Raw genomic sequence first — 20,433 nt, forward strand, 5'->3', positions numbered from 1 at the left:
GGGGGCGTTGGGCTGGGCACAAAGAGAGCCCTGGGCACAGACCAGCAGGGAGGGGGCGTTGGGCTGGGCACAGAGGGAGCCCTGGGCACAGACCAGCAGGGAGGGGGCGTTGGGCTGGGCACAGAGGGAGCCCTGGGCACAGACCGGCAGGGAGCGGGTGTTGGCCAGGGATGAGCACCCTGGAAATACTGCTTGGTGTTACTGTTACACCGTTTCTGTTGGTGGCACCAACCTCTGCCTGGGGCCCTGTGCCCATGTCTTTACTCTTCCAGTTGCAGGTCTCAGTGCCAAGGCAGCTCCAGGTCTCTCTGGGGCAGCTGCATGCCCAGTGTCTATGCAAGGTGCTCACGGCCCTATCTGGCTGCCTGGCCCTTGCAGCCAGCATTGCCCTGGACTCACGGCCACAACCACCACCTGGTGCTTTCTGTGGGAGCCCCACTCCTGCCTCAGCCTGGCAGAACCCGGCTGTTCTCTCTCCATCTCATCCAGCTGGATCCCCCACACGAAGGGCTCAGAGGACCAGCTGGTGGCACAGGCCTCTGCCTGGTTGGGGAGGATCTCATCTGGAAAATGTACTGTAGGGGCCCCCAGCAACGCTTTCTTCCCCATCAAAGCTAGTTGGGCTACAACAGCTGCTTGCCTGGAGCTAGAGCTCTGTCCCAGGTATGCCCCTCACCCTGCCCTGGCCCAGAGGTGGGCACAGTGTGGGACTCGCACATACCTGAGTCCTGCGGGAGCTGGGCCCTTGGGGTGACTGGCTCTGGCTCTCTTCTGATGCCTGTGATAGTCCACAGGAAATTGAGGGTTGGCACATCTGTGCCAATGCAGTTACAGGGGAGAGGACATCCCTCCAATTGCGGGGCAGGTAAGAGCTGCGACCTCAGCTCCTGATGTGGTTCCAATTCCTGGGAGGCTCCTTGGGCTGGGAGTCTGGACAGGGCCGGAGGACACGGTTCAGCAGTAGTGCCGCAGTATGTAAGGACCTGGCTGGCCAGGTAGCCAGCACAATTGTCCCCTGCTCCCCAGGCCCATTGGTTATCCTGGCCAGCCTTAAAGGACTGAACAGCAGCTCTGGCCGTTCCAAAGCTGGTACACTCACAAGAAGCATGAGCAATGCTTGGGGGAGGGGCTCGAAGGCCCCTTGGGGGAGGGGAGATTGGGGGCAAGTGAGTCCGGGGGGGTGCTAGGACAGTGCTCTGGTGTGGAGGGGGCCCCCTGGAAGAGGCTGAGATTATCACCTGATAAACTGTTGCCATTTGGTGTCAAGGATCCAGGCCAATCCTGCACTTGCATCCATCATGCACTAGCTACAAAGCTGTGTCTTTCCTTGCTTTCCCTTGTCCTCTTCCTGCTCTGCCATCCCCATCTTCCCCTTCCCCTCTGCCTCCAGCTCCCTCTCTCTGTCTCATACCATTCCTATCTGAGGCATTGCCACCCATGTGTTCCCTCCTCGATTAGCCTCATTTCCTGTGACTCGTTAATATTGCCCGATCCACCATGCCCCTTTCCTTTGCTCCACCTTCTCCCCACAAGGAGCTTCCCTGCACCCAGGGACCTGACTGGGGATGGGGCTGAGGGTGATTCATGGGACAGGGACAGCCTGGGGTTTGGCCCACAGGAGCCAGGCTGGAGAAGAGGTGTGTGGTACATAGAGACGCCCAGATAAACCCTGGAGCGGAGCAGAGCAGACCAGGGTGAATAACTGAGGTTTTGGATTGGCGGCAATTCTGAAATATAGAAGAAAAGCACTGGATTCAGCTCCAGCCAAATCTGAACTGGTTTGTGATTGTTAGTGAATCGAAAAAGCCATTTTTGGTCTGTTCGAGAGCGGGGATGTCCTGGGGTGGCACTGGGCATGTGGAGCTATTGGTTAGCCTGGCCCTGGGGGAGAGGGCTGGGGAGCAGGGCAGTTCTCAGTCCTGGGACTGAAACAATCCAAGCCCGCAAGCTGGGGGAGCTTTGGGGGACCTGTCACTGAGGGATGTCTGGGGCTGGGAGGCTCCTCGCCAGCTTTGAAGAGTAGCTGTGGCTCACTCGCCCCATGCAGCACCCATGGCCCGAGTGCTGTCCCTGCACCGTACACAGTTACAAGGCCTGGGGCCCCTTGCTGAATGGGGCAGTGTCAGCCCCTAGCACTGTGCCCTCACCTGCCGCTCCAGTGTAATCTGGCCCGTGGTTCTGAGCTACACAGGTCAGTGACTAGTAGTGAGTATTAGTTAAATCCCCAGGGATGGGCATTTGCTCAGTTCTACATTTTCTGCTGTTACTTTAAACCAATCCATGGATCAACGCTGCTCTCCCCACTGTGCTCTAGCGACTTGCCCACTATGACCTTTCAGTGCTCAGGCACTTCCAGGCTCTTCTCACCTAAACAAGGTCAGAACTTTGTAGCTGGGCAAATCCCTCTTCTGACTCCTAGCCCAGAAACACAGCCTGACTTATCTCAATTCATCCAAGACCAGTCAGTCTCCCTTCAGGGGCAGGTTTCGGCTGGTTCTCTGGCTGGGCAAACAGGGATTTGCAGCTCTAGCATGGGAACTGTTTTGCAACATTAACCATGATGATCAAACCCAGCATGTCAGCTGATGTGCTAGGCCCCAATCCTGTAGCCAGATCCAAGGGGGCAAGCCCAATGGGTCTCTCATGGACACAGGTAGGGCTCCCACCTCTGAGGTGCAAAATATGGGCCTTGTGGGCTGATCCTGAGCCCATAACACTGGCCAGCTGGCAGTGGGCACTGAGCACCCGTCCAGCTTTCCTGGGACAGGTACCTCAAAAAATGGATGCTACTGAGAAAACCTGAACAGGTGGCAGCTCTACTGTGGTGTCCTGCTGCACAGATATGACCAAGGGATTGGGACCTGAGTGAGTTTATTGGTGGTTTAAATGACAGAGGCTGGGGCCCCCTGTTCCAGGCCCATTCTTAATCTCACCCCAGGCCCAGCCTGACCTCCAGGAAAAGGTGTCATGGGGCCTCACTGCTTCTGAGCTCTGTCATGTTCTCCACCCCAGGTCAGTTCTCTGAAGCATGGCACTAGCTAGGGGACTTGCTAAGCCTGGCTCCTGCAACGTCCCTGCGGCGCCCTGTTCCACCAGCCCAGCTCTTCGGAACATTCTGAAAATAGAATTGGTTGAATAATGCAGAAAAGTCCTGAATAATTTATTCACCGAATAACAATATTATTCACCATCTCCATTATTCAGCCAGCTGCACAGGGCTAGAGCCCGGCTCAGGGCTTTTTGCTGTTCAGAAGGCGCCACACTGCAGTAACGGCTGCCCAGTCTGCCCCAGTCCTGCTGGGAGGTGGCGGGATTTCTGCTCTCTTTGCTGGTGCTTTATTGGTGTAAGATGGCTGCAGGTGAGAGAGGCCCTGGGCAACAGCACAGCAGCCTGGGCTGTTAGTTATGGCTTGGAATAAGGGGGTGAGATAGAAGCCAGAGGGCACGGTCACTCTGCTGGCCTTTCTCTAGGGACCCATAAAGGGTGCACAGGGAGTTGGGCCAGTGGCTCCTTCTCCCTTTTTCCCATTGCTCGTTCCCCCTGCCCCCAGTATCTCATTGCAGGAAGCTGCATCGTTGGCTGGCCAAGGAAGGATGGGTGGGAGAAGGGAGTCATGACCAAGTTTTCCAAAGTGCTCAGCTCGCAGAGGAGGATAAGAGTGGCAGGGGCTGCTGGGGGTTGTGCTGCTTTGACAGCCTGCTGCTAAGGAGGTGCCTGCACTGGCCAGCTCGCAAGAAAGCTAAAGGCAGCAGGAGGTCGGGGGGGGGGGGGGGGAGCTAGAGAGCAGACCAGGAAACTGCATGTAGAGGTGGGTTGTAGCGGCTGCAAGATTCACACTCGGTGCTGCAGCTTGGTCCTGCTCTGTTGGGTCCTCTCCATGCATCACTGGTACGTCCAGCAATGGGGCAAGTGGGGATGAGTTGGTCCATCCCTGCACCACGGCGCTTGGGGGGGATGCAGGAGGGGAGTTCCCCTTGCCGCAGCTGCTGCAGCTAAAGCAATGATGGGTGCTCCCACACCATTGCAGTGGCCTGAGTGAGCGGCAGCCGGCTCGGTGCAAGCCTCAGCGAGAGCTGGATGTCTTAGCAAGCAGCCACAGCATTTCTAGGAGCCTGCAGCACACTGTCCTACCCCGCCATGCATCCGATCCCTGCCCATCCTAGTCATTCCACGATGCACAGCTCTTTGGGAATCACCCATCTGTCACTGTGTCACTGGACCTTAGTGTGTGCACCCTGTGGAAAAGTCCTCCTGGGTGTAAAGGAGAACAAGGAGTTTCCAGAGGCTTCCCCTTGGAAAAGGACCCAGTTCTCTATGAAATGCTCCAGATGTCTAGAGTAATTTCTACAGGCTCCTATTAAATGGCTAGAGAACCCAGTAGTTTAATCCTTATTCCAGCCTGTTGCTCTGTCCCACAAGGGCATGGGATGGGGAGAAGTCTTTGGCCAGCCAAAGAACTGTTTGTTCCTTTCAGCCCCAGTATCTGGTTGCTGGCCGTGGATGTTTCCAAGGGACCTGGGCCAGATTTTTTAAGTTGCCGAGAGGCACCGGCTGGGACTTTCCAAAGTGCCTTGGTGCAGCTAAATACCGTTACAAATATGTTACACTGCTGAGCTGTGATTCTGCTGCTTAGGGCCCAGGGCTGGCTCCCCAGGCTGACTACAGGGTGTCTCGCAACCTGCTAGTTGCCATGTGTGCCTATGGCATGTCTATGTCTCTGGCTCTCCCTGGCAGGTGTAGGCATTTGAAAATCCGGACCCCCTGTCTGGTTGCCATTACGCTGTCCTGGCTGTATGCCCCCAGAGACATGCTGTTGTTGCCGGCACCCAGTGCCGAGAGGCAAAACAACAGCAGGGGTTGGTTCGTTACCCGGTATGCTTCACCCAATAATCACAACGGGGTGGAGAAGCAGGAAAGTTTATTTGCAGCTGCAAAAAGGTACAGGGAGAATAGAATCTCAAATCCTGCACACAGAGCAGGAAGTTGTACAGGCTTTTATACATTTTTTTTTAAGCATACTTATTTAATAGCAAGCTGCCCTAAGTATCCATATAGCCAGCTAATTTAGTTACCAGCTAGTTTCCTTGTTTTTTTGTATTATTTGTTAAACTATACATAAAGCTGCTTTATTTAGCATTGTTTTTTTATATTTGCCCTGTGTGGCCTTGTTTAGTTTCAGGCAATCTGACTCTGCAACATATTGTTGCAGATTCTCAGCATAACTGCTGCGAGTGCCTCCAGGCGGGGGGGCCAAGGACACCTGGGCCTAGTGCGAGGGGGCTTCATCAACACTCATGGTCTTCCATCCCCTCGAGTTACCTAGTGGCCATGCCCCAGGGTCCCCAACACTGTGGCTGGGAACATTTCAGGCCTCCTCTGTCAGCTCCTCAGGTGTGAGCGCCTGCCCTGGGCGTTCAAACGCAGAATCACAGAGACCCCGGCCTGCAAGGAAAGAGGAAGAGAAAGCGACAGAAAAGGAACCAGAGAGGGAGTTGTCTAGCGCCTGTGCCATCACTGGGACTCTCCCCGCAGGGGCCGCCCCCTCATCCAGCACTTTACAGAGCCAGACAATGCACCACGCATGTGCTGCACTCGCTGCCCCAGTTCAGATGAAGTCTAGCCTGCCTGGGTTGCAAACATGTTGTCCCTGCAGTCTGGGCCATACTCTGCAGCTCTCTGCACCTCACTTCTACTCACCTGCACCTGGCTGGGCTGGGCTGAGCAATGCCCCACAGGTAAGCGCCCTGCGAGGCTCCTTTGCTCCACATGGTGAGGAGGTTTTCCCCTCCCGCCCCCCCCGCTTCAAGCCATCCCAATGCCCATGGGAGTCTCCCCTCTTGGGCTCACTGCAGTGGGGGCAGGGAGCAACTCCGGGGAGGACTCTCTTAGCACTGGCTGGGTAGAATTGGACACGCTGCTTATAAGGTTGCATAAGGCAAGTGGGTTCTTCCTTCTCTCTGCCTAGGTGCCGAGCTGCCTGGTGGGTGAGGCCAGGGCCCCACAGGCCATCGGGATGAATGCATTGCCATGGCTTCCTGTTTGGTGCAAGGATTTCTTGCTCCCAGAGGCCTCAGCTGGACACCTGTCTGATGGGTGAGAGCCTGGCTATGAATCCCATGACCTGGGGGGGAATTCCCACCCATAGCCCAGGGCTTATAGTGCATTAGGTCCGAGCCCTCCTGTCCCCACTCTGACCGGCTGGCCAGCCGCTGTTTGTTGTCAGGATGTCAGGCCCGTGGGCTCTGTTATCACCGAGGACTGCTATTGCTGAGGCGGTGGAGCAGGGATGTGCCTGCCCATTTGGAGCTGGGAGCATTTGGGGCAGGCTGTTTGTTCATCTCAGAGTAGTGGCTCTCAACCTTTCCAGACAACTGGACCCCTTTCAGTCTGATTTGTCTTGTGTACCCCAAGTTTCACCTCACTTAAAAACTACTTGCTTATAAAATCAGACATAAAAATGCAAAAGTGACTCAGCTCATTGTTACTGAACAACTTTCTCATTTTTACCATATAATTATAAAATAAATCAATTGGGATATAAATATTGTCCTTACAGTTCAGTGTACAGTATATAGAGCAGTATAAACAAGTCATTGTCTGTATGAAATTTTAGTTTGTACTGACTTCACTAGTGCTTTTTCTGCAGCCTGTTGTAAAACTAGGCAAATATCTAGATGAGTTGATGTACCCCCTGGAAGATCTCTGCATACCCCCAGGAGTGCACATACCACTGTTTTAGAGACAGTCAGACTGAGACTCCGCTGGGGTTGGGGGAGGAGGGATGGGAGCCATGAACTTCCTTCTTCTCAGCTGGTAGACTTTCCAAATGAAAAAGCCATGGGCTTGTGGGTTGGGCTCCCTTCCTTCACCTTGGCTGGGTAGAAATAACACCAAATGCCCCTGCTGGCCTGCAATGCTCCCTGCCTGGTCCGAGAGCCAAGGGGCAGGCTTGGGCACAGGCCGCAGGAAATCCATCCAGCTGGGTCTGAAACATGACCGAGGAACATTGCAGGCTGCTGTTTGGCTCCTACATCCATCTGCAGGGAGGTGGTGGAATCTCCTTCCTTAGAAGTTTTTAAGGTCAGGCTTGACAAAGCCCTGGCTGGGATGATTTAATTGGGTATGGGTCCTGCTTTTGAGCAGGGGGTTGGACTAGATGACCTCCTGAGGTCCCTTCCAACCCTGATATTCTATGATTCTATGCAGGCACCTAAAGGAGTGGTTTGATTTTCAAAGGTGCTGAGATCCCACTGGAGTCAACAGGAGTGGCTGGGGATTCGCTGCCTTTGAAAATCAGGCCATCTACTTAGGGCCATCTAAATATGGACCCAGGAGCCTGCCCGTAAGCCACCCATGTTGACAGTCTTATCTGAAGGTTTTTGGTTTCCCCTGGTGCTTTATGCCCTCCTGTCTGCAACTCAGGTGAGCTCTCGACCTCCCTCCCTGGGAACCGCCCCTGCCCCACGCGCCTGAATTCCTGGGTTCAGCGGCTCCGTGCACTCGTAACATTCCCCCTGCTGTGGACGGTGGCAGGGCTGGATGCACAGTGCTTCACAGACATAAATGGGGCTGGTGCACTGGGCCCATGGTATCATATTCAGGAAGGGTGTTGTGGGTATCACAATCACAGCAGGTCGATGCATGGCCTCCCTGCATGACTACATCCTGGATGCGGCAGTGTCCAACGCTCTCGGCCACTCGGCCAGCTGTCATAGAATCCAATGGCTGTAAAGGAGGCTGGGGAGGACAGCTCAGCTTTATGGAGCACAGCGTGAGCAGCACTGTGCTCACGTACATACCTTACAATGCTGTGCATTCTTTATGCCCGTGCCAGAGGGGATGTTACAAGTCGATACATTAAGCTCAGCTGCGTGGAGCCAGCTACTTGGCTCCATGCAGCTGAGCGTAATGCATTGACTTGTAACATCCCCTCTGGCACGGGCATAAAGAATGCACAAATGCATTAACCATCCAACCTGCACCCTCTGCTAGAAACCCAGTCAGCACTAATGCCTGCACCCTGGGAAAACTCTCTGTGTTTAGCAAGAGCAAACAGATACCACAATCCCAACTGCTGTCTGCTGCTGCCTGCCGAGTCTCTCTCTCTCCTGAGTCCTGCAATCCTGCTGGGGCTGCAATCACCCCTGTGCATGAGGGGAGCTGCAGGCACCTCCCAGCTCTGCACACAGGTTGCTATCTCGGTTGGCTCAGGCACCATGGGAAATGTGGCTGTATCTCTGATGTCGCTATATCTGCCTCCCCGGGGCTGTCGGCTCAGCCCAGGTCCCGCTTTCCAGTGGGGTGGTTGGAGATGGCTTTCCTCGCTGTGTCAGCCCAGATAACACTCTGGTCGACCCTTGGCTTGGCAATCAGTGAATTGTGTGCTCAGTTCCTCTTTCCTCAGTTCCTTGTCGGCTGTTCCCCTGGACGTTTTCCACTGTTGCCGGCACAGAGTGCCCGAAGCAAGCAACAGCTGGGTTCGTTGCCCGGTGTGCGTCGCGCCAATGACCATAACGGGGTGGCGAAGCAGAGAGATTTATTTGGAGCTCCAAATAGGGCGCAGGGAGACTGAGCTGTCTCAAATCCTGCAGCAGCGCAGCAAATTCCAGTATACATTTTATACCTTTGCCTATTTCACTATACAAGCTTATGCAACCAATTACCTGTTGCCCCATACAATACCGTAGCCAATCAGCTAAAGCAGCCAGTTGTGTTTTTCCTCAGTAGCATTGCCCAAGCCTTGCCCTATTTGTTACTGGTTTTTGCTAAACATTTCTGCCTTATCCATCTGTTTCCCAGGCTGAAGCTGGCCTTGGCTGGCGAGCCATGTGCAAACCTGTCTGTTTGTGCTAGCTTCCTCAGAGTTATGCAGGATCACAGAGGGTTCAAGGAGCAAAGGGGCCTTGGTTTATCCAGGCCTAGAGCAGGAGGGCTTCCTCGACACTCGTGGTCTTCCACCCTCCCGAGTTACCTAGTGTAGTGCCCAGTGTCACCAACACCATCACCCAGGCTGCTGCCAGTGCAGTCCGCTGCGGTATTCCACTCGGCCAGTGCAGCTCCTTGCCAAGCTCTGAGCAGCTGTGGTCAGGCTGCTGACTCAGGCTTTCCGCTGGGCTGTGCAGTTGAGTTCATGTGCTCCAACAGCCAGCCTTTGCTCAGACTCAGCCCGAGAGAGTTGGGCGCCATTATCAGTTTTCACTTGCAGCACTGGCCAGCTGGGGCTGTGTTAGTGTCTGCGAGAGGATCCAGCTCCCAAAAGCCTAGCCATCAGCTCTTACCGAGTAGTCTGGCCATTTTGCTACAGTTCAGGCCATTCTCACTTGGTCCAAGCTTGGGTTGCCATGTCACGTGTTATACATGGCTCCTTTGCTTGGCCTTTCACAAGGGCTCCAATTTCCAGTCCCCCTGTGGCCAGAATGGCACCTCTCAAGCGTGTGTGCGACTCAGTCGCTAGCAGGGATCCCTGCCGAAGTCTGAGGCCTCAGAACTCTGCATATGCTGGATCTTGGCCCTTTGGGTGTGGCCTCCCCGATCCCTACCACTGTCAGCGCCACGGGCTTTCCCATCTAGCCGTCCTGCTGGAGCAGTTGCTTCAGGGCCGTGGGGCCTCATTTTGGCACTGATGCTATTGAATCTGTGTCAGGTGTGGCTCTGACACACAGGAATTCAGCAAAGCGACTTTGCCCAGCTTCTGCCCTGAAGGTTGCTAAGGCAGGAGTTCGGGCCCATCTTGTAGGGCACTTCTAGGCTGTGTGGTGCAGCAGCAGCAATGAAGTGTTAGGCTGATGGCAGGTGTTGAGTCTTTGCTGTCTGTGCAACATTAAGAAAGAGGAAGCCACATGGGCACTGCTGGTGACTGGTTTTAGTAACCACATGCAAAGCAGGCCTAGTTATATATATATACGTGCACTATTGCCCTGTTAAGATCTGGTGGCTTCTGCTATCGAGGACTGGAAGACTCACTGTCCAATACCCGTCCATTACACAAAGGTGTTCTGAAGATATTTTCTAGAAGGGCATGGTTCAAATTGACACTGACCACTTCTTGGACATGGCTGAATCTCTCATACTCTGCCACTTATCACAGATGGGGTCAGGTTCCCGGAGCAGCATGCTGTGTGGGGAACCCAGCCTCTGGACTCCTGTGTGTTTTAAGCCTCCTGAATCTGAACAGTGTCCAGGCACTGCCCCAGGCTTGGGGTCCCTCTAGAGTGACCAGATGAAACGGACAAAATATTGGGACACATGGGGGAAGCAAAAAAAAAAAAAAGCAGCTGGAGCATCGGAATGTCTGGTCACCCTAGGTCCCTCAGCATACTCAGGGTGCACACCATCGATCTAGCACCCCCTCCTGAGAGCTGGAGCCTACATGGTGCCCCTGAACTAGTACTGGCCCTTGGACTCACCCTGGAGCATAAACACGTGCTCTCCCAGAACTTCAGCGAAAGTGTGAACCTTCTGGGTTACGGTTAACTATCTCAGGGGTAGCACGGAACACACAGACACTTTGCTCCATAACACTGGTGCTCTTTACTAAATCACACACAAGAAATACACAGATTAGGGTTGTCGATTAATCACAGATAACTCACGTGGTTAAATCAAAAAAATTCATCATGATAAAAAAAATTCATTGCGATTAATTGCAATTTTAATCGCACTGTTAATCAATAGAATACCAATTGAAATGTATTAAATATTTTGGATGCTTTTTCTACATTTTCAAATATATTGATTTCAGTTACAACACAGAATACAAAGTATATACTACTCACTTTATATTATTATTTTTGATTACAAATATTTGGACTCTAAAAATGATAAACAAAAGAAAGTATTTTTTCAGTTCACCTCATATAAGTACTGTAGTGCAATCTCTTTACCATGAAAATACAACTTACAAATGTAGACTTTTTTTTTGTTACATAACTGCACTCAAAAACAAATCAATGCAAAACTTTAGCGCCTACAAGTCCACTCAGTCCTACTTCTTGTTCAGCCAATTGTTAAGACAAACAAGTTTGTTTACATTTACAGGAGATAATGCTGCCCACTTCTTATTTACAATGTCATGGGAAAGTGAGAACAGGTGTTCGCATGGGACTTTTGCAGCTGGCATTGCAAGGTACGTGCCAGATATGCTAAACATTCGTATGCCCCTTTATGCTTCGGCCACCATTCCAGGGGACATGCTTCTATGCTGATGATGCTCATTAAAAAAATAATGCGTTAATTAAATTTGTGACCGAACTCTTTGGGGGAGAATTGTATGTCTGCGGCTCTGTTTTACCCACATTCTGCATATATTTCATGTTATAGTAGTCTCAGATGACTCAGCACATGTTCATTTTAAGAACACTTTCGCTGCAGATTTGACAAAACGCAAAGCAGGTACCAATGTGAGATTTCTAAAGACAGCTATAGCACTTAACCGAAGGTTTAAAAATCTTAAGTGCCTTCCAAAATCTGAGAGGGATGAGGTGTGGAGCATGCTTTCAGAAGTCTTAAAAGATCAACTCTCTGATGCAGAAACTACAGAACCCAAACCTTTTACTGGTGGCATCTGACTCAGATTATGAAAATGAACATGCATCGGTCCGCATTGCTTTGGATCGTTATCGAGCAGAACCCATCATCAGCATGGACGCTGATGGAATGATGAATGAAGCACAAAGGGACATATGAATCTTTAGCACATCTGGTATGTAAATATCTTGGGACACCAGCTGCAACAGTGCGAACGCCTATTCTCACTTTCAAGGGACACTGTGAACAAGAAGCAGGCAGCTTTATCTCCTGCAAATGTAAACAAACTTGTTTGTCTGAACAACTGAACAAGAAGTAGGACTGAGCAGACTTATAGGCTCTAAAGTTTTACATTGTTTTATTTTTGAATGCAGTTATTTTTTGCAAATAATTCTACATTTTTAAGTTCAACTTTCATGATAAAGAGATTGCATTACAGTACTTGTATTAGGTGAATTGAAAATACTATTTCTTTTGTTTTTTACAGTGCAAATATTTGTAATAAAAATAAATATAAAGTGAGCACTGTACACTTTGTATTCTGTATAGTAATTGAAATCAGTCAATTTGAAAATATAGAAAACATCCAAAATATTTAAATAAATTGTATTCTATTATTGTTTAATCGCACAATTAATCTCTATTAATTTTTTTAATTGTTTGACAGCCCTAACACAGATCCATACAAAATAAACCCTACCTGCATTTCCCCCCATTCAGCTCTTTGGGAGGCCATCGTCAGGTAGATGGGTCCCACCACAACATCCAGCTTCCCTCATCTTAAACTGGTGAAAAATGAGCACAGAGAGAGGGACACACGCACACCAGCTTCTGCCCTTCTAGTCCTGCAGTCACCAGCAGGTGACTTTGTTGCCAGACAACCGCTCCCCTGACAGACCAGTTCTCCAAGGTAAAATCCAGCCTTTTGTCCAAGGGGCTTCCTTTTACAATGGAGGCCCATCAAGATTTAATGCCCCTCTGCTGTCCTAGGAGGAGGCGATACCAGATCATAAAGGATACACAGAGCCCAGGGGGCATTCCTGATTAAGTTGTACAGGTTGGTTTCCAAAATCACTCCAACACTACAGCAAGTAGAGCAGGTCAACATGGTTTTGAACAAAAAAATCCTAGCTGGATTTTATCGGAACTCCAAGAGACCAGGTCCATTTGGCTAGAAGTTTTCTGTGGAAAAATGATGCTACTGTCCAGACAAAACATTTGAGTATTTTGTGTTTCATGTTGATGTTTGGAAACTGAAACACAACAACAAAAATGGTTTCCAATTTGGTTTGAGTATTTTGGGGACTTCCACTTGTAAAAGGGGTGTTTGCCAGATTTGTGCCTAGTTCCTGCTCCTGTGCATCTCAGTGATTTGTAGTTTCTGCATTGGCATCAGGACTGGGTGGTGAGTACTTGTCTCTGTTTGATAGCTTTGTCATGTGCTTTGCAGACCAAGACACTGTCTGGGAATGGCACACATTGGTGGGCAAACTGGAACAGGTTGCTGTAAATCTTCAGCGCCCCCTTATGGCAAAACCAGGCAACACAGCAACTCTGCCTCATTTTCCCTATTCCTTTGATGTACCAATTACCATCTAGCCTGCTTGTTTGGGTCTTTGATGTCACCTCAGCCCTCTGGCCAGGTTGTTGCTAGTCCTTTCCTCTTTTGGTATGGTAAACAGTCCACAATGTCAGGAGGCCAGATGCCCTAGATGAGGGGCTCACAGTCCCTGGCCTCTTTGGGCCTGGCTTGCTTTTTCAAGGCTTTAACAACCCAGGTGTAAGGGCCTGGGACGTAGGCAATCTGGCCTAGCACTCAAAGCTGGGGTGGTGGCCACATATCAAGAATGGCATTGAGGCTTCAGTCAGCAAGCAGGGACTGGATTAATCACTAAAGCCATGATCCATAGGCAAGTGTCAGGTTCAGGTAGGGGTGGAGAGCTGAGGTAGCCAGGCTGGGGTCAGAGACAGCGATCAGGAAGCCAGGCTCAGTCTGGAGTCACAGCTGACCAGAAGTCTGTGTTTCTATCCAGACAACTTCCTGGGCCAACCTCCAGGCTTAAATAGTGAGCATGGGCCAATCAGAAACCTGTAGGGTGCTCTCACTCAGGACCCTTTGGGCAGTACTTCCTGTGGTGCCTAATCTTCCTGTGGCACTCAGCATGGCCTCCTGGTAGTGACGTGGAAACGTCAGCCAGTCCAATCTCGGTCTCCCGCCCTACTTCCTTGCAAATGGCTGAACTATTTTGTCTGCAACTTTCCTCCCAAAGTTCAGCCTGAGGCAGGCACCCTGCGTGGACAATTTCAGCCCAAGTGGATAAGTAAAGCTGTAGGGAACTGAAAACAGGGCCCTGTAACAGGAAGTGCTGGGCAACCTTAATAACAGATGGTGCTACCAGCCTAGTTCACCCTGTGAAAAGTCCACTGCTATTTTCCTATGTATATCTCCCCTTAACTTCACCCCATTGCTCCTAGTCGGACCCCCCTTCTGCCTGCTCTGCCCTTGGCGTGCTCCCACTCAGATCTCTACGGCTGGGGAGTGCGGCCCTGCTTAGCCATTGCTTCTTCGCCAAGCTAGGCTTTCTTCTGTCTTTACCAGGGAGGGCTGAGCTGCGTTGCACATACCCTGGGTGAGGGGTAGGGGAAGAAGGCATGCTGCTGTAACACACATCAAACTCCAGTAGTGGGCTCTGTGGGCCCGGGATTCTTGCTCAGTCCTGCTAGAATGAACACCTGCAATCAGAGCAGCAAGAGATTCAGGGTCTGTCTGGAGCAGGGCTCAGATGGAATTGTCTCAAACACAGTTTAATGTGCAACTCAGTAGTCTACTACCATGAGCCCTGTGGTTAAAGTGCTCTGCTCCCAGCGGTCAAGGACTACCACACAGAATACCAACAAACTGCAGCTAATTTCCTGTAACAGCGTCTGTCTGGTACTTTGAACCAGGTTCTAGTTAAGCATTAGCTGCTCTCGAACCTTTAAAGCATAAACTCTGCGCAGACACCTGTAACACACAGCAGAGCGCTAGGCTCCTCCTCAGAACAGGGCTGAGACTAACTGCCCCTGGACCACAGCAACCCCAGCCACCCAGGCAGGGTGTGTCCCGACATCCCAACCTCTGGGGAGCACAAGCTGTGTGTGTCTGGCTGGGTGTTCTGGGAGGGTGGAGGGCCAGCAAGTTGAGACACTGTGAAAACCTCAGTGAGCAGTGGAAGCTCACAGCATGCCCCTGGTGCATCTGCCACTTTGCAGTGTGTCCGGGCTGCTGCTGCTGGCAGCATCCTTTGATCTAGGAGATTTTCGACTGAGTCCTTGGGCTTCTTCCCACAGCTCTGGCAGCTCTCAACAGGCTGGGCCCAGGGGAAGGGCTGTCAGAGGCTCGGGACCTTCCTTCTTTTTGAATATGGTTCCTAACACCTAATCTGGGGCCTGGCCAGCCCAGCCCTGGGGATGGAGGCCATGCTGGGCCAGTCCACCTGGCCCTGACCTGATGCCAGGAGTCATTGGAGGAAGCCCTGGCCCTGCCATCCTCTGCCTGCAACTGGCTTCTCACTCCAGGAATGACCTGGGGGAGGTGATGGATTCTTTGGGGCCTAGTGTGCAGGAATCAGCTCACCAGGGTGGGAGGGCTCTGGGCAGTGGGGGGATGGGGGGGGGAACAGCAGGGGCTATCAGTTCTGGTCACTTCTTACACATCCGCCCCGGGGCTCCAGTGACAGCCTCTGGGAGCCTGGGATTCAAAGGCAAGGCCATGTGCTCGCAGTGCCTGTACAGCAGGGCTCATGGCTGGGCCTGGAGAGCACATCCATGCCACTCATTCCTCCCCCACCTGGGCCATAAGCAGGGGCAGGATGCTCTGTGGCTCTCCCATGGCTGCCCTGCACAGTGCCCCCTGCAGGAGGCAACTATAACACAGACAGGGGGCCCAGCGTGTCCTCTGGGGAGTGCCCCCAAGATGGGGCATTGCCTGGGTCTGCCCTCCAAACACCCCAGCCCGCTCCCAAATGGGGTCCTCCTGGCTTAGTCCACGGGGCTCACCCCTACAGCAGCCCCCTTCTTTCCCTGCACTCCCAGCACTCTGTGTGCTCGCGGCCTCACCGACATGGGTAAGACTGGGGAGACCCTGCTGCGAGCAGCCAAGAGCAGGGGCTGAGCCCTGACAGCATCTCCTCCCTTCCCCTCCTATGCCTTGGGGTTGTGTGCCATCCCTGCCCCCGTATACATGACCTTCCCCTGCCTTCCCCCTCTCATACCCAATGTTTCTCTGCCATCTCCTTAGGGGGTGCTCCTGTCCCATTTCACACTGACCCCATCTCCCGCCACCTCTCCCTCACCATGTGCTGTGCTGTGCATGTCCTAGTGCTGCTTCCTCTTTCCCGGCCCCCACACCTGCTCGCCCTGCTCCCCCCAACCTGACTGCGCCAGCCTCCGCAGCATGCAGGCCATGCAGACCCGCCCTCTTCACCACCCGCTTGCCTACCTCAGCTCCGCCCTGGCTGCCTGGCCCTGCTCCTATTCCAAGTCCACCTCAGCGCCTCCCTCTGGTTCCCCCACACCGAGCGCCCCTCCTCCACATGCTTATCCTGCCTTCCGAGTGGCAGGGTGACACTGGCAGCTCCTCAGGGTGGGCACCCTGCCTGGTAATGCAATCCTGCCCCTCAGCTGGAGCAAGAGCCATCCCCTACCCCCAACAAACATCTGCCCCCCCAAGAAGTTGCCCCCTCCCTCCCCATTGAGCTGCCAAGGGGGGAGGGGTGTGATCAGTGTGGTATGCTACCGGTACTTGGTATCTCTTTGGCCAGGGCTGGGCGATGGGTCTGGGGCGGCTCCCGCTGGGCTGCACTGGGGATAATCCCAGGGGTGAAAGGGCTCCAGGCAGAGCCCAGCCTGGTATTCCAGTGCCTGGGAAACCCGCTCAGTCCAGAGCCAAGGCAGGTGAGCTCAGATTTGTCAGTGGGAGAGCCGAAGTCTGAGGCTACACAGAGCTCTTCCTCAGCTGGTAAAGGGGCTCAGGCCAGGGTAAGGCAACCCAGCTCCCTCACTTGGGGTGAAAAATCCACCCCCTGAGCCTCGAGTGAACCGGACCTCCCCCCATGTGGACAGCACTCTGGGGACAGAATCCTTCCAGCGCCTGCCTGGTGTGCGATTATTGACAACACTGGGAGGACCCGCGCCAGTGGCTACACTGAAGCACTGCAGCGCAGTAGCTGTGCCCCAGTAGCGGTTTGAGTGTAGACGTAGCCTCGGAGTGTCACAGCTGAACACTGGGTGGAGAGGTCATTAATGGGTATTGCAAGGGCCCATGCCAGGTGATGGGGCCTGCAAACACCTCTGGCTCCGGGTACCTTTCCCAGCCCTGAAGGAGAGCTGTGTGTGGCTCAAAGCTTGTCTCTCTTCCCATCAGCAGTTGGTCCAGTGAAAGCTGTTCCCTCCCCCACCTTGTCTCTCTAGCATCCTGGGACCCACCTAGCTACTGTTGCAAATCCCCAACCATAGTCACTGGGACCCAGCGTTGTGCTAGAACACTGCCCTCTGATGGCTACTTACAGTCATGGGAAGGCCGGTCTGTGGCTTACACACAGGAGTCAGATCCAGGACTCCTGGGTTTTTATCCTGCCTCTGCCTCTGACTGGCTTCATGGCCTTGGGAGCCTTCTTGCCTTGGGTACCCTTCTGCAGAATGGGGATACCCATGGGTCTGAGTTCCCCGTGCCTGCACAGTGCCCCAAGCAGGGGCTGGGCAGAGCGTTGGTGATCTGTAGGCCTGGCGTCGGGGGGGCGGCAGGCTGTGCCCAGGCTCCTGGCCTGCAGACTGTAGGAATGCCCTTACCCTTCTATCTTGGCCCTGCAGCACCCAGGCAAACCAAAGGCCGAGCCATGATCCGCATCTCAACCTGCGAGGAGGCCGGCAGGAACACCACGTTCTCTGGCTCCTGGCTGGAGTCTCACCTCCGCAGCCCAGTGACCACGCTGGTCCTCCCCACGCTCTACTCCATGGTGCTGCTGATCGGGCTGCCAGCCAATACCCTGGCTTTCTGGGTGTTGGCCACCAAGACCAAGAAATGCTCCTCCACCATCTTCCTGCTCAACCTGGCCGGTGCTGACCTGCTCTTCACCCTCCTGCTGCCCTTCAAGATCTCCTACCATCTGCTGGGCAACAACTGGCTCCTTGGGGACTATGCATGCCGTGCTTTGGTCACCCTCTTCTATGGGAACATGTATGGCTCCATCCTCTTGCTCACCTGCATCAGCCTGGACCGCTACGTCTCGCTGGTGCACCCCTTCCTGTGGAGGGGCTCCTCGCATGTCTGGCAGGCAGTGGGAGTCTGTGTGGGTGTCTGGCTGGCCGTGGGGCTGGGTTTGAGCCCGCTGCTGCGCTACCACCATTCCCAGCCCGTCCTAGAGTTGAACATCACCACCTGCCACGACATCCTCGACCTGGACACAGAGCACGAGCTGGCCTACTACTTCCCTGCACTGGTGGTGGTGGGCTTCGCCGTGCCCTTCGTGCTCATCACCTTCTCCTACGGCTGGGTGCTGGGGTGGCTGCTCCTCAAGGGGCAGCACTATGGCCACGTGGTACGCCTCCTGGCCCTGGTGCTGCTGGTCTTCGCCCTGTGCTTCACGCCCAGCAATGTGCTGCTCTTCTTCCACTACCTGCAGTCCCAGCCCGAGTGGCACAACCGCACCTACACCTGGTATGTGCTGGCCCTGGCCGCCAGCGCCTTCAACAACTGCATCGACCCCTTCATCTACTTCTACGTCTCTCGAGACTTCCGGGCCCGGCTCCGAGCTAGGCCCTGCTGCTGGAGGGGGGATGACAAGTCCTCCTCAGGCAGGGCCTCTGAGAAGTTTATGCTGCCCCAGAGGTCCAGCGAGCAGTGCCAGCGCTAGGCCACGGCCCTGGGGAGCCCTCAGGCAGTGGGAGGGGACTGGGAAACTGCTTTCTGTTTTCACCACCACTGCCCATGGGGCAACCAAGCATTTGGAAATGGCTTGCTCCCCAGCTCTGCCCCCAGTGCTTCCTTTGTGACGCAGGGCCCACACCTCGCTCTGCCCCAGCTCTGGGTGAGCTGCACAGAAGGCACCTCCAGCCATGCCACGGGCGCTATCTCAGGAGAGGGAGACAGGGACCAGGAGTAGCACTGACACTGCCTTCCTCTGGGTCCTTGGCTGAGTCCCTTCTCCTTTAAGCGGTGCAGCCCTACCCCATGGGGCTCGGTACCTAATGCACATCAGCCCATCAGTATCCTCAGGCTCTGCACACTCCAGTGAGCTGGACTCACCAGCTGCAGTAGGGTCCTCCTGGTCTCTGGGGGCACACACTGCAAACCGGCAGCATCCTGGACATCCAGATGTGGCTAGGATCAGGGGTGCCCATGCACACATGGGCCCCAGTTACTGAGTCTGGAACTCAGCTCCGCACTGGCTGCTCCCCACCCCCCCGTCATGTGTCAATGTGGTGCCATGTTGTATTGACTGTGTGGAGCTGCGCTGAGTCGCAGCCAGGGGCACGTGGCCAGCTTGGCGGAGGGGCTGCTGGCCCCAGTTCAGCCTGTTTGGAATCAAGGGGGTAAAATATTCACTGCTGCGATGCTCAGCAGTGGGGTCGTGTTTGCGCTGTCATTAGGTTTCAGAATCCACCCCTATTCAGATGAGGAGGCAGTTCCTCCCACTGGGAGCTGTCTCAGGCTGGCTGCAGACTCAGGCAGACTCCCTGCATCGGCAACACTGGGGTCATGGTTTCGAGGTAACTGCACCCTTGCAAACAGGAGGCTGAGATCCCAGTACAGGTGTCTGCACCCTGGGCCCCGCTCCCGGACGTGTCCATTAGACTAAAGGCAAAGTGATTTTACCCTCACTGTTTTCTGCGTCATAGAATCATAGAATATCAGGGTTGGAAGGGACCCCAGAAGGTCATCTAGTCCAACCCCCTGCTCGAAGCAGGACCAATTCCCAGTTAAATCATCCCAGCCAGGGCTTTGTCAAGCCTGACCTTAAAAACCTCTAAGGAAGGAGATTCTACCACCTCCCTAGGTAACGCATTCCAGTATTTCACCACCCTCTTAGTGAAAAAGTTTTTCCTAATATCCAATCTAAACCTCCCCCACTGCAACTTGAGACCATTACTCCTCGTTCTGTCGTCCTCGTGTGTCTCATGTACAATCCCCAGCTAGCACCTGCCCCCCCCCCCGAGTGAGCCTGGGATAGGGGGAGTTCTTCCTTGGGAGGCTGTCCCTCCCTCACCGCAGGGTGCTCTCAGCTCAGCCCCAGTGTGACCCTGAGACTCCCCCAGGGCTGACCCACACCCACACCTTGACACCAGCTCCATGCCAGTAACTCAGTGACCCACTGCAGCCTGGAGCACCCCCAGTGCTGGAGCACAAACCTCGCTGTGACCCTCCTCTCAGCTCTGGCCCTCGGCTCCTGATGGGACCCTCAACCCCCCGGATATGCCCAGGGTCCCAGATGGGAGTGCACCCACTGGGGCTCCTGCCATGACCACCATTTCCCTGCTGCGGCCCTGAGGCCCCCGCTGTGCCCCTTTTCAACATCAGTGTCAGCCCCCAGCCCTCTCCCTTCCCCCAGGGCTCCCTGCAGGGTGAGCACTGTCCCATGATGTGGCTCCCAGCCCCCCCCCCCCCATCTCCAGCAGGTGGCCAGGGGCCGCTTTCCTGCTGACAGCTGTGTCATCTCAGCCGCTGCCCGTCATAGAAAGCCGAGCACAGGCTTGAGAGCCAGCACAGTGCTGCTTCCCTCAGAGAAACCCCCTTCCTGCGGAGGCATCCCCTCCCTGGGGCTGCCTAGCACTGCAGTAACCGCCAGCCTCCTGCCACGGCAGCAGCATTCCCAGACATGACTCCCCCCATGACTCGGCAGGGTTGCTGTGTGCATGTCCGTCTATCT

General features: G+C 54.0%; 1 protein-coding gene and 1 pseudogene across 4 annotated transcripts in view; one reads left to right on the plus strand and one right to left on the minus strand.

Moving 5' to 3' along the window:
• Positions 1–4,933: 4,933 nt before the first annotated feature.
• Positions 4,934–20,433, minus strand: part of ARAP3 (ArfGAP with RhoGAP domain, ankyrin repeat and PH domain 3) — a 77,354-nt gene continuing 61,854 nt past the window's right edge. For all 3 annotated transcript variants that reach the window (XM_073356187.2, XM_073356186.2, XM_073356185.2), the window contains one exon: positions 4,934–5,443. In XM_073356187.2, coding sequence (XP_073212288.2) covers positions 5,428–5,443 — 16 coding nt within the window. In that variant the 3' untranslated portion in view covers positions 4,934–5,427. The remainder of the gene's footprint in view (positions 5,444–20,433) is intronic.
• Positions 5,583–18,984, plus strand: LOC140915811 (proteinase-activated receptor 4-like; annotated as a pseudogene). Its single transcript, XR_013636159.1, has 2 exons — positions 5,583–5,736; positions 17,378–18,984. The product of XR_013636159.1 is annotated as a proteinase-activated receptor 4-like (transcript).

This window comes from Lepidochelys kempii, chromosome 8, assembly GCF_965140285.1.
Source record: "Lepidochelys kempii isolate rLepKem1 chromosome 8, rLepKem1.hap1, whole genome shotgun sequence".
NCBI lineage: Eukaryota > Metazoa > Chordata > Testudines > Cheloniidae > Lepidochelys > Lepidochelys kempii.